Source organism: Halichoerus grypus, chromosome 7 (genome assembly GCF_964656455.1).
Source record: "Halichoerus grypus chromosome 7, mHalGry1.hap1.1, whole genome shotgun sequence".
Taxonomy (NCBI): Eukaryota; Metazoa; Chordata; class Mammalia; order Carnivora; family Phocidae; genus Halichoerus; species Halichoerus grypus.
The window spans coordinates 25,569,776-25,582,156 of NC_135718.1; the positions used below are offsets into that span (position 1 = coordinate 25,569,776).

General features: G+C 37.7%; 1 protein-coding gene across 1 annotated transcript in view; it reads left to right on the forward strand.

Moving 5' to 3' along the window:
- Nucleotides 1–11,865, forward strand: part of PCGF6 (polycomb group ring finger 6) — a 32,309-nt gene extending 20,444 nt beyond the window's left edge. Inside the window, exons 9-10 of the mRNA XM_036111519.2 lie at nucleotides 2,390–2,476; nucleotides 10,994–11,865. Coding sequence (XP_035967412.1) covers nucleotides 2,390–2,476; nucleotides 10,994–11,050 — 144 coding nt within the window. The 3' untranslated portion in view covers nucleotides 11,051–11,865. The remainder of the gene's footprint in view (nucleotides 1–2,389; nucleotides 2,477–10,993) is intronic.
- Nucleotides 11,866–12,381: the final 516 nt, after the last annotated feature.

Consider the following 12,381-nt stretch of genomic DNA (forward strand, 5'->3'; position numbering starts at 1 on the left):
TTAAAGATTTTATTTATTTATTTGAGAGAGAAAGAGAGTACAAGCCAGGAGGCGAGGCAGAGGGAGAAACAGACTCCCCACTGAGCAGGGAGCCTGGGATCATGACCTGAGCCGAAGGCAGATGGCTTAACTGACTGAGCCACCCATGTGCCCCCACTATGTAGCTATTAAAGAGAGAGCTAACTATGTACTTCAAAGATGACCATGGTATATTAAGGTTTTTTGTTTTGTTTTTTAAATTAAGTTGTAGAACAATTTATGTGGTATAATCCCATTTTTAAAAATCAAAACACAAAACCTACATGGACACATAGCATCTAGGGCCATACACATCAAAATGTTAGTAACTGGCCAACTTCTGGGGGTTAAGATTAAGTTGAAAAATATAGTAACCAGGGGCGCCTGGGTGGCTCAGTCATTAAGCGTCTGCCTTCAGCTCAAGTCATGATCCCAGGGTCCTGGGATCGAGCCCTGCATCGGGCTCCCTGCTCGGCAGGAAGCCTGCTTCTCCCTCTCCCACTGCCCCCTGCTTGTGTTCCCTCTCTAGCTGTGTCTCTGTCAAATAAATAAATCAAATCTTTAAAAAAAAAAGAAAAAAATATGGTAACCAAACCATAAATGTATATCATGTGGTGAAGCTCATGAAGAGTGATGGTCCCTGGATTGCTGAATACTAAATCAAAACATAGTGATAGTTTCCAAATTCTTTAATTTTTCATGGACCTAAGTTCTGTGCTCAAGCTACACTATCATTGCTTTTAAGTCATTTTGCAAACAAGTATTGCTCTGCCAATTTTGAAACTAGTAAGTGTGAAACACAGAAGTTGGTACTAATTGGAGTTTATGAATTATGATATAGCATGGATGTTGACAGACTATGACCCATGGGTCAAATCTAGCCTGCCATCTGTTTTTATAAATAAAATTTCATTGAACACAGCCATACTAAGGCTGTTTTCATGCTATAGTGCCAGATCGAGTATATATGACAGAGATCCTATGGCCTACAGAGCCAAAATATTTATTATCTAGCCTTTTATAGAAAAAGTTTGCCAACCCCTGACATGCACTTGGGCTTTGGAGAAAGATGGACCTGGGGACAGACCTGGGTTTAGATCTGGACTTTGCTAGTTACTAGCTTTGTGACCTTAGGAAAGTTAAGTGTCTTTACCTCTAAGTATTCCTGTCTGTAAAGTGGGAATTTTAATACCTAGCTCATAAGAATGAAAATTAGATGAGATCACATATATCAAATATGTAGTATATAACATATGGTATACATAGTAGCTTCTCAGTGAAATGCAATTGCTTTCACTATTCTTCCCCATCCCTGCTTAAGGTTTTAGGAAGATTAACATGGTGGCAGTGTGTGGGATTTTTAGAGTAAACAGAATTTGAAAGTAGGAAATCTGGTTAGGAGGTGGTATGGTTTCTGCTTTAAGCCTCAGGGCAGCAGCTGAAAGGATGACATGAACTCTAAGAAGTATTATGATAAAGCGCCATAGGACTTGGTAACTGATTGTTGTAAGAAGAAAGGGAAAGGAGAAGTAAGAATCAGGTGATATTCTATTCTGGGTTAGAGGACGAGGAGAAATGTCATGCCATAAACTAAACAGGGACATTAGGAGATCTAGCCAATGAAAGGATAAGACATCAAGGACCTGACCCCATTTTAAGGCAATAGGAAATGAGCGCTCATTGCAAGACAAGAAAGATTGAAGATTTGCATTTTTGTCTTAGGAAGTGAGTATACTGGAATCTTACTACCATATGGTAGGTAGTTACCATATGGTAACTCTGTTGAGGGTCTTTTCATGTGTTTATTGGCCATAACTATAACTATACAACATCATTTCTAGAGCATCCAGTGTAAAAGTAGATTTATCTTAGAGCTTTGATATTACTAAAGGACTAAAACGATCCTAAGATGTTTCATCCATAGAATAGTTCCCTTAGTGTGTATTTTAAGGGTTAGACTCTCCATTGTTGGAAAATGAGATAGTCCTTATAAGAGAATTATTCAAAATAACTAGAGATTACCTTTTTAAGTATTATATATCCTTTTAATCATTTTATCATGGATCTTAAAAAAAATGTACCTTCCTGTGCCACCTTTATGCCGAATGTATCATGTGATTTTACTTGTTCTCAGCAATTCAAGGAAATCATTTTGAGTATCTGCTTACTATGCTATTGTCCTGCAATGTCTTCTAATGCTCCTTCCATTTTATTTCTGTAGCAAGTTTCTAAAATCTGTCTTGAGAGTGTTTTGTCAGTCTGAAATAAAATAGCAAAGTCTAGTCTGGAAATAATTACATTGGTTTTTCTTAATTTTTTCATATGGTTTTTTGAAGCAAGAAAGCAATTTGATACTCTTATTTGCCCACAGGTCGATATCATCTGTGGTGATCACTTGTTGGAGCAGTATCAGACTCTGAGGGAAATTCGACGTGCTATTGGTGAGGCAGCAATGCAGGTAGGTCTTAGACTTTATCATGCTTATGCCTAACAGGGAAGTTATTTAATGAAAGAAATGTTATCGGCATTACTTGGACTATAAATAGTAAAGCTAATATTTATCAGATGCTTCCTGTGTGTCAGGCACTTTTCTAAACGGTTTATATGGTTTAACTCTTATTCCTCATATTTCTGTCTTTTTGTGTGGACATGTTTTTATCTCTCTTTGGTGTACATCTAGGAGTGTAATCACTGGGTCATATGGTAACTCTGTGTTTAACCTTTCGAGGAACTATTAAGACTGTTTCCAAAGCAACGTCACCATTTTATAATCCCACCAGCAGTGTATACGGGTTCCAATTTCCCTAGATCCTTGCCAACACTTACTGTCTATTTTTTTTTATTATAGCCATCCTGTTGGGTGTGCAATCGTGTCTCATTGTGATTTTGATTTCATTTCCCTGATGACTAATCCTGTTGAGGGTCTTTTCATGTGTTTATTGGCCATTTGTGTATCTTTTTTGGAGAAATTTCTATTTAGATCCTTTGCCCATTTTTAAAAATCGGAGTTTTTGTCTTTTTATGTTGAGTTGTAAGAGTTCTTCATATATCCTAAATACTAGTCCATCACTATCAGATATATGATTTGTAAAAATTTTCTCCCATTCAGTGGGTTGTCTTTTCATTTCCATTGTGGTGACCTTTGAAACACAAAAGTTTTTAATTAGAATGAAGTCCATTTTATCTATTTTTCCTTTTGTTCCTTCTGTGTTTGGTGTCATATCTAAGAAACCATTGCCTAATCCAAGATCATAAATATTTACACCTATGTTTACCATAGATTAATTTTTATTCTAGAATGTCATATAAGTGGAATCATAGAACATGTACTTTTTTGTGTCTGGCATCTTTCATTCAGCATATATTTTGAAACTTACCCATGTGGTTGCATATAGCCATAATTTGTTCCTTTTTATTGCTGCATAGTATTTCAATGTATAATATGCCATATTTTATCATTTTCCTATTCATGGACATGTGGGCTATTTCCAGTTTTTGGCTAATACAAATGAAGTAGCTATAAACAGTCTTACATAAGTATATTTTTTCCTTTTCTTCCTCCTCCTTGTCTTCTTCTTTAACTAGCTTTTTAAAGAACATATGCTTTCACTTATTTTGGACAAATAACTAGGAGTCGAATTGCTGTATCATAGGAAAGATATATGTTTTGTTTGATAGGAAACAAAGAACTGGTATTTTTTTTTAAAGATTTTATTTATTTATTTATTTGAGAGAGAGAGAGAGAGAGCATGAGAGGGGGGAGGGTCAGAGGGAAACTCAGACGCCCTGCTGAGCAGGAAGCCCGATGAGGGACTTGATCCTGGGAATCCAGGATCATGACCTGAGTCGAAGGCAGTTGCTTAACCAACTGAGCCACCCAGGCGCCCCAGAATTGATATATTTTGATGTGATTTTTGTGACTGTCCTTTACCACCAACCTATAAAGAACTATTGCTGAAATTTCTGTAGCCTTAATGACTGGTCTATTGTGGAGAATTTTTTTTTTAAGATTTTATTTGTTTATTTGAGAGAGAGAATGAGAGAGAGAGAAAGAGAGAGAGAGCATGAGAGGGGGGAGCATCAGAGGGAGAAGCAGACTCCCCACTGAGCAGGGAGGCTGATTCAGGACTCGATCCCAGGACTCCAGGATCATGACTTGAGCCAAAGGCAGTTGCTTAACCAACTGAGCCACCCAGATGCCCCTATTGTGGAGAATTTTATTTAATTTTTTTGCTTGGTTTTCTTTTTACTAATTTGCTACAGATTTCCTCGCACCCACCACTCAGATTTAGTGAGTGATAACACTTTGCTCTTTCAGATAGAAAGATGTAAAAATTTGATCATTTTATTTTATTTTCTTATGTTTTTTTAAATTCTTTATTTATTTGACAGAGAGAGAATGACCATGTGCACAAGCAGGGAAAGTGCCAGTGGGAGAAGCAGACTCCCCGCTGAGCAGGGAGCCCGGATGCAGGGCTCGATCCCAGGACCCCGGGATAATGACCTGAGCTGAAGGCAGATTCCTAACCGACTGAGCCTCTCAGGCGCCCCTATTTTATTTTGTTTTTTATAGATTTTATTTATCTGTTTGTTTAGAGAGAGAGAGAGCGCATGGGTGCAAGGCGGGAGGGAGGGCATCTCAAGCAGACTCTGCTGGCACAGAGCCCGATGCAGGGCTCGATCTCACAACCCTGAGATCACAACCTGAGCTGAAATCAAGGGGCAGACACTGAACCGACTGAGCCACCCAGACATCCCAAAAATTTTTATCATTTTAAAAAGAGATTTGAAACAAACAAGGCAAAGTGTTAATACTCAATAAAACTGAGTACTGGTTACAGAGGTGTTATATTAATCTTTGTACTTTGAAAAAATTTTAAACCTTCAGAAAAGTCATAGGAATAGTACAATGAACATCCATCTATGCTTTACCTGGATTCACCAGATTTAACATTTAGGATTCCATCTGGGAAACAGAACCAATATGATTGTTAGGGAATAAGGGATTATATCTTAAAACGTTTGTTAGGGGCTGGTGAAGAAGTGTTTGGAAAGATATTGCCTGTGGATCAGTAGTCATTGTAAATCAACAGGGCAGCACTTGGAAGAAAAGACAGACATAAAGTGGGGAATAGTGAGAATGAACTGGCACCTGTAAGGAGAAACTGGAATGTGTGTCTCATCATTTCCGTCTTCAGTGACACGGGTAATCTGTAGACAAGCTGGTGGCCTTGGGCCCAAAATTCAGAGAGGCTGGAAGGTGGGGCGCTTGTGGGAGCAGGAGTTAGTTGCAGGCCTGGTTGTACCCATACCTACAGTGCAAGCCAGCGCGCCAGCAGCGAAGCGTGTAAGTTGGACGGGCCTCTGGCGCCCTGCGATGACCTGAGCATAATGGCTTCTGCCTCCTTCCACTTTGCAAGTCTGGTGCAAGTCTCTACTGGCTGACTCAAAAGGGAAGGGAATTCTGGGAAACACAGTTCCAGTTCGGCTAAGTGGGCCTACCAAAATGCAAAAGAACCGGCGAAAATGAAAAAGACTCGGAGTTAAGTGTTGGTGTGGATGTGGAGTGACTAGAATTTACATACGTTGGTAGTGGGAGTGTGAATTGATTTGATCACTTTGGAATTCTGCTGGTAGTATCTGCTAAAGCCATGTATATACACCCCACTCCCCCAGCAATTCCATTCCTGAGTACAGATCTAATAGAAATGAATATTATGTCCACCACAAGACATGTACAAGATAGTTTGTAATAGCTTTATTCATGATAGCCACAAACTAGAAGCAACCCAGAAAAAGTAAGTAAAGAATAAGTAAAAAATTGTGGCATATACATACAATTAAATACAACTACCGTATGCAGCAACATGGATGAATCACACAGACATAATAGTGAGCGAAAGAATATTCAGTTGATAATTATTATTCATGGATTCCATATTTGTAGATTTGCTTACTTATTAATGTTTTATTGTAACCCCCAAATTAATACTAATAGCCATTTCATGGCCATTCACAGTTTTTCATAACTTTTTTTAATGGTATTTGGATTTTTTTAAAAAATCACAAGTTTTGTAATTTTGCTAATAAAACTTATATGTAATTGAGGATTGGAAAGATGCTCCAAGACTGATTGTTCTTTGTTGCGATATTACAGGTTGTAATTATCCTTCTGTTACATAGGTACAGTACAGTTTGTGATAACAGTTTGTCAGAGTAGCAAAAGTAATTAGCAATACAATGATTAGGGACCATTAGTTTTTTAAATGGCTGTCATTATTAACTTGAATTTTATGTGTGATTTACAAAGAAGAAAGAGGACTTGGTCACCTTTCTGTTTCTTTGAAAAAGTAACTGGCTTTTTCTTGAGCAACAGTTCTCTTATTTCCAAAAAGAACATGAAGATGCATGAAATGTAATTATTTTTGCAATATAACCAGCTTAGTGAGAGAGTGAAAAGGTTTTAGGACTTAGTGAAAAAAAGTCTTGAAGTTATTTGGGTTGGAAAATGAAAAGAAAAAGCGAAATCCATAGATCAGCCTGCAGGCTAATTGAGGAACAACACCTCTATGATGTGGAATCTCAGAAAAAGACAGTACTACTAATAATTAACATTTCTTGAGCCCTTACCGAATGCTACTGTATTCTAGGTGCAAAAGAACATGTGTTATCTTTTTTTTTTAAAAGATTTTATTTAAGTAATCTCTACACCCAATGTGGGGCTCAAACTTACCACCCCAAGATCAAGAGTCACGTGCTCCACCAGCTGAGCCAGTCAGGCATCCCAAAACATGTGTCATCTTGTGTAAGCCTCACAACAACCTTAAAAGATAACAATTATTATCTCCTTTTTTATTTATTTTTTTAAGATTTATTTATTTATTTTAGAGAATGAGAGAGCTTGAGCATGTGCAAGCAGGGGGCAGGGGGCAGAGGGTGAGGGAGAGAAGCAGACTCTCCACTGAGCCTGGAGCCTGACACAGGGCTTGATCACATGACCCCAAGATCATGACCCAGGCAGAAACCAAGAACCAGACGCTCAACCGGCTGAGCCACCCAGGCACCCCTCCTTTTTTCTGTTTTAAAATACTATTTTGAGATAATTTAAGACTTAGAGAAAAGTTACAAAAATAGTACTGAAAGCTCCTATGTAGATATCACCAGCATCCTTTAATATTAACATCTTGCATGACCATGCTCCAATCATCAAAACTAAGAAACTGACATTGTTACAGTACTAATAATGAAACTGCGGACATTGGGTTTTGCTAGTTTTCCCACTATTGTCCTTTCTCTGTCCTAGGATCTACATTGTATTTCATTGTCATGTCTCCTTGTCTTCTTCGAGTTTTCCAGTCCTTCCCTGTTTTCATGACTGATACTTTTGAAGAGTATTGGTCAGTTATTTTAAAACTGTCCCTTGTTTGGGTTTGTCAGGTGTTTTCTCATGACTAGAATGAGGTTATGCATTTTTGGCAAGAATGCCATACAAGTGATGTGCCCTTCTTAGGGTAGCATCAGGAGATATTTAATACTGATAGGTCTTTCTTTCTCTTTATAATTAATAATATCTTGGGGCGCCTGGGTGGCTCAGTTGTTAAGTGTCTGCCTTTGGCTCAGGTCATGATCCCAGGGTCCTGGGATCGAGCCCCGCATCGGGCTCCCTGCTTGGCAGGAAGCCTGCTTCTCCCTCTCCCGCTCCCCCTGCTTGCGTTCCCTCTCTTGCTGTCTCTCTCTCTGTCAAATAAATAAGTAAAATCTTAAAAAAATATATATCTTGGGGGGAGATACTTTGAAACTATGCAGATAGCCTCTTTCTCCTCAAATGTTGCCCTCTATTCTAACACCCAATAGTGGATCTTACAGTTTAGAAAACTGGCATACAGAGGTTAAGTAACTTGTCCAGGGTCACTTGGCTAGTTAGTTCAAGATTCAACTCTTGAAAAAATTGAACTTAAAGTTCAGGCTCTTGGGGGCACTTGGTGGCCCAGTTGGTTAAGCATCTGCCTTCGGCTCAGGTCATGATCTTAGGGTTCTGGGATTGAGCCCCACATGGGGCTCCCTGCTCAGCTGGGAGCAGCTTCTCCCTCTCCCTCTCCCTCTCCCTCTTCCCCCTGCTTGTGCACTCCCTCTCTCTCAAATAAATAAATAAAATCTTTAGAAAAAAAAGAAGTTCAGGCTCCTAACAGAAGGGTAGCCAAATACTTTTTCAGGTGATTATTTGATTTATTGTTAACATGTTTTTGGAAATAAAAATGATTGTCTTTTTAAAAATTAAACTTCCTTGAATAAAAATGTAAGAAACTAGGAGTAAAATCCCAAAGTCAGTGGAGTGGGTAGAAAATATTATTTCAAAAAATATTTACAGACCACTATTCTAGACACATAGGGAGATTCAGACAGAGATGAGCAAGTCCCTGAACTTAAATAATCTGTGATACAATTAAAGTCCTCATTGGCAGCAATGTAAGTTTCATGGAGTCTCGGGACATCTTAGCTTTGAATGGGAAAGCTAGGGTGTGGGACTTGAGGGAGAGAATGGTAGGAGCTGAGATCTGGGCAGCTGGAATAAAACCATGTGTAGGACTTTATAGGCCATAGTATGAACTTTGGATTTTAATTGAGTTAGGTGGGAAATGATTGATTGGAAAGATTTAAGCCAAGGAGTGAAGTAACCTATTCTGACTTACATTTTGCAGATTCATTCTGGTTGGATAGTTTAAGAAGACCATGGATAAAAACGTCTAAATATAAAATATAAATAATATTTATATCTGTGTATATAGAGTATAAATATAATAGACATAAAGATTTGAATTATAATTATCTCATTTCATAAAATGTGATTTTATACATGTATACATACATAAAGTTGTTTTGAGGTTTTATTTTATTTTATTATTTTTTTTTTTTAAAGGTTTTATTTATTTGACAGAGAGAAAGACAGCCAGAGAGGGAACACAAGCAGGGGGGGTGGGAGAGGGAGAAGCAGGCCCCCCGCAGAGCAGGGAGCCCGATGCAGGGCTTGATCCCAGGACCCTGGGATCATGACCTGAGCCGAAGGCAGACACTTAACGACTGAGCCACCCAGGCGCCCCTGTTTTGAGGTTTTAAAACAGCTTGTAAGCTACCCTTTGAGTTTGATATCTCAGCATGTATATTGTTTTGCAAATGATGTTTTCATTTCTGAAACATGATAACCGTATGCAAAAAATTAACATTTTGTAAGATGTAATTTGTATTCTTATAAGAACGTTGATAGAATCTTTCTGTTTGTGTTGTAATACAAATTCATTTACTTTGATTAGGCTAATGAGTCTAGAATAGATCTGATGGTCCATGGGCCAGTCATAGTATGAGATTGTTTTATTTGGCTTATTCTGTGTTATAAATATTTTTGAGTTTAAATTCCTTTAGCTAGGCATCTGGTCTCTGGTTTACCAGTGGTCTCAACATTCCCTATGGACTCACATAGCTAACTCACATATTCATCTATGTTATTTTCCCAGCCCTTGTGGGCATTTGAATTTGTGAACCCTTTTCTAGAATTCTGGTGAGTTTTTGCTGGAGTTGCTAGGAACAGAATCCAGATTGCAATGAGTTGTGTAGTGAATGAGAAATGAGGAAGTAGAGCCATGGAAAAGCTTAACAAAGAAGAAAGAGAGTAATAGCTAGAATGTGATTGGAAATGCAAGACATGCATGCCACCGTTCCCTCTCTGTGTTGCTCAAAGTTGGCGCATTGCTCATGGCACACTTCCCTAATGAGTCTTAGTTTTTAGCTAGTTTTCTGGTTCACAGTAGATTAAAAATAGTACCTTAAGGTGGATTGCTTGCTGGATGCAGACTTGGTGAGAACACAAAGGATTAAGATCTGATATCAAGAGAAGAGACAGAAAGCCAAAAAAGCAGATGAAAAGGTTCAGAAACACAGTGTCTGAAGTCATTTACTATAGGGTTAAGTTGCCCAGTGACTGAAGACATCACTGTGTTACAGAACAGTATAGTCACTATACGTAATGATGACTCTAGGTATCAAGGTTAGAGGAATGCCTGGCTGGATTAGACGGTCGAGCATGCGACTCTCACTCTCAGGGTCTCAGGGTCTTGAGTTCAAGCCTCACACTGGTTGTGGAAGCCTACTTAAAAAATAATAAAACAAAGAAAGGTTAAATTGTGTTGTGAACACTCTTTAAAATGGAGTTAAAATGCATGATAAACAGGTAAGGGTTGCAAAGTTTTCTTAGAATAGTAATAAGCTGCATTTATGTGGAAATAAATGTATCATTTCTTACCTGATCCATGATGCTTTATGATAACTGAGTCTTTCTTCAGGGAAGCCCTATACTTGAGTTGTCTATTTTTATTATTATTACTATTATTATTATTATTAACATATAATGTATTATTTGTTTCGGGGGTACTTGGGTTGTCTCTTAAGTAGTCTGTGCAGAAGGAAAGGTGTATCTCTTTTAGTTCTTTTTTTTTTTTTTTAAAGATTTTATTTATTTATTTGACAGAGAGAGCGAGAGAGCACAAGCAGGGGGAGCAGTAGAAGGAGAGGGAGAAGCAAGCAGGCTTCCCGCTGAGCAAGGAGCCCGACGCAGGGCTCGATCCCAGGACCCTGGGATCATGCACTGAGCCGAAGGCAGACGCTTAACCATCTGAGCCACCCAGGCGCCCCCTCTTTTAGTTCTTTACAGAGAACTGCTTAGCTGTAAACAACCCTAGCTAGTTAATGGAGTTTCAGAATTACCTACTGAAAGTCATGAAAAAGGCACATTGACAGGGAATGTTTGGTGATGAGGGTGAATATGAATAAGCAAGTTTATTTATCTTGGACCCTTTATTTTCTTTAAATCAAAGAATTTCCCATTAGTGTTGGACTATGAAAAATAAACCATATCTGACTTAACTTAATTGTTTAGACAACTGGTTTTCAGATAACCCTAAAACACTTTTTTTTTTCTTTTCAGGATGGTCTGCTGGTCCTTCATTATGGTCTTGTAGTTTCTCCCTTAAAAATTACTTGAAGATTCTAGCAGCATTAGGAGGAGGGGAACAAAATAAGGAGGCTTCTGCAGGATTGCATTTCACCAAAGATTTCCACAAAACATGTAATTGCTACCACTTTGTGCTGTTTGAGACATAACTATCTATTTTCAGCACCAAGATTCATAGCATTTATAAGTACAATTTGGAATGACAGAATGCATCTGTTTTACTAGAGACTATACATAAAAAAAGCATCCATAGCTCAGGGGGAAATTTTCAAAGCATTAAATTTTTAAATTCCTTGTGATTTCAAACACTTTGACATTGATTTTACTTCCTAATCTTTGAGGTAAATTGGTTACTATTTTCTTCTTTGTTGAGCCATATTCCTTTCAAGTTGGTGGTTAGGATTCTGCTCTCTGGAATCGTACCAGCTGGGCAGTCATCCTTTTGAACTGAAGACTCAAAGCCAGTCTTTGCTAAACTACAGAGTGTACCTCTCAGACAAAGACCAAAACTATTGACCACTTTTGTATGTTGCCATTGTATTTTGAACTTGTATCTTTCATTTACCAGCAATACTACTACAGAGATGATATTTACTTCTAAAAGGGATGAATTATCATTCTGTGTGAAGAGACTGTCTCCTGCAGGGTCGATGGCCTGTACCGTAAGCCTTCAGTGTGCTAAAGACTTCTTTACCAGATCTTACAACAAGGGGTGCCTCTTTGAAACATTATTTTTTTCTTTGAATGTTAATTTGATTAACATTCATTTTATTTGAGTACGTAGTTTGGTTGTCAATACCTTGTAATGCCACTGCTTCTGAAAGTAATAAAGAAACTTGAGTGAATTTTGCAAGTTTACAGAATACTTATTCATTGTTTCCTCAGTAAGTCAATTTAATGTTCATTTTCCCATTACACTGTCCCTGGGATAAAGGATACGGGTGTTTGAGAGTTCTCACGTGCAAAGATTTCAGTTTTAAATGTTATTTTGCCTAAAATTAGCATTGTGATGCTTTCTAAAAAAATATTTTATAGACCCTGTTTCACTATAAAATTTCCAAGTCTGCATAGAAACAATTACAAATGAATAAGGTTTGGCAATTGTTTTGTAAAGAATTTGTGAATTGTGTATAAATCTCTTCTAACATTTAATAAAAATTTTTAATAAAAATTTATTTTAACCTATTTTGAAATGTTCGTATTTATTGTGGATTGAAACAAAAATAACCAAAATTCTCTAAGAGATGAGGTATCCAAATTAAAGTTAAACTGCCATCAAATAGATATTTTATAAACATCTTTACTGATTTTACTAGATGCTGTTATTTGACAGTGGACAGAATAGCAGCCATGGAATTCAT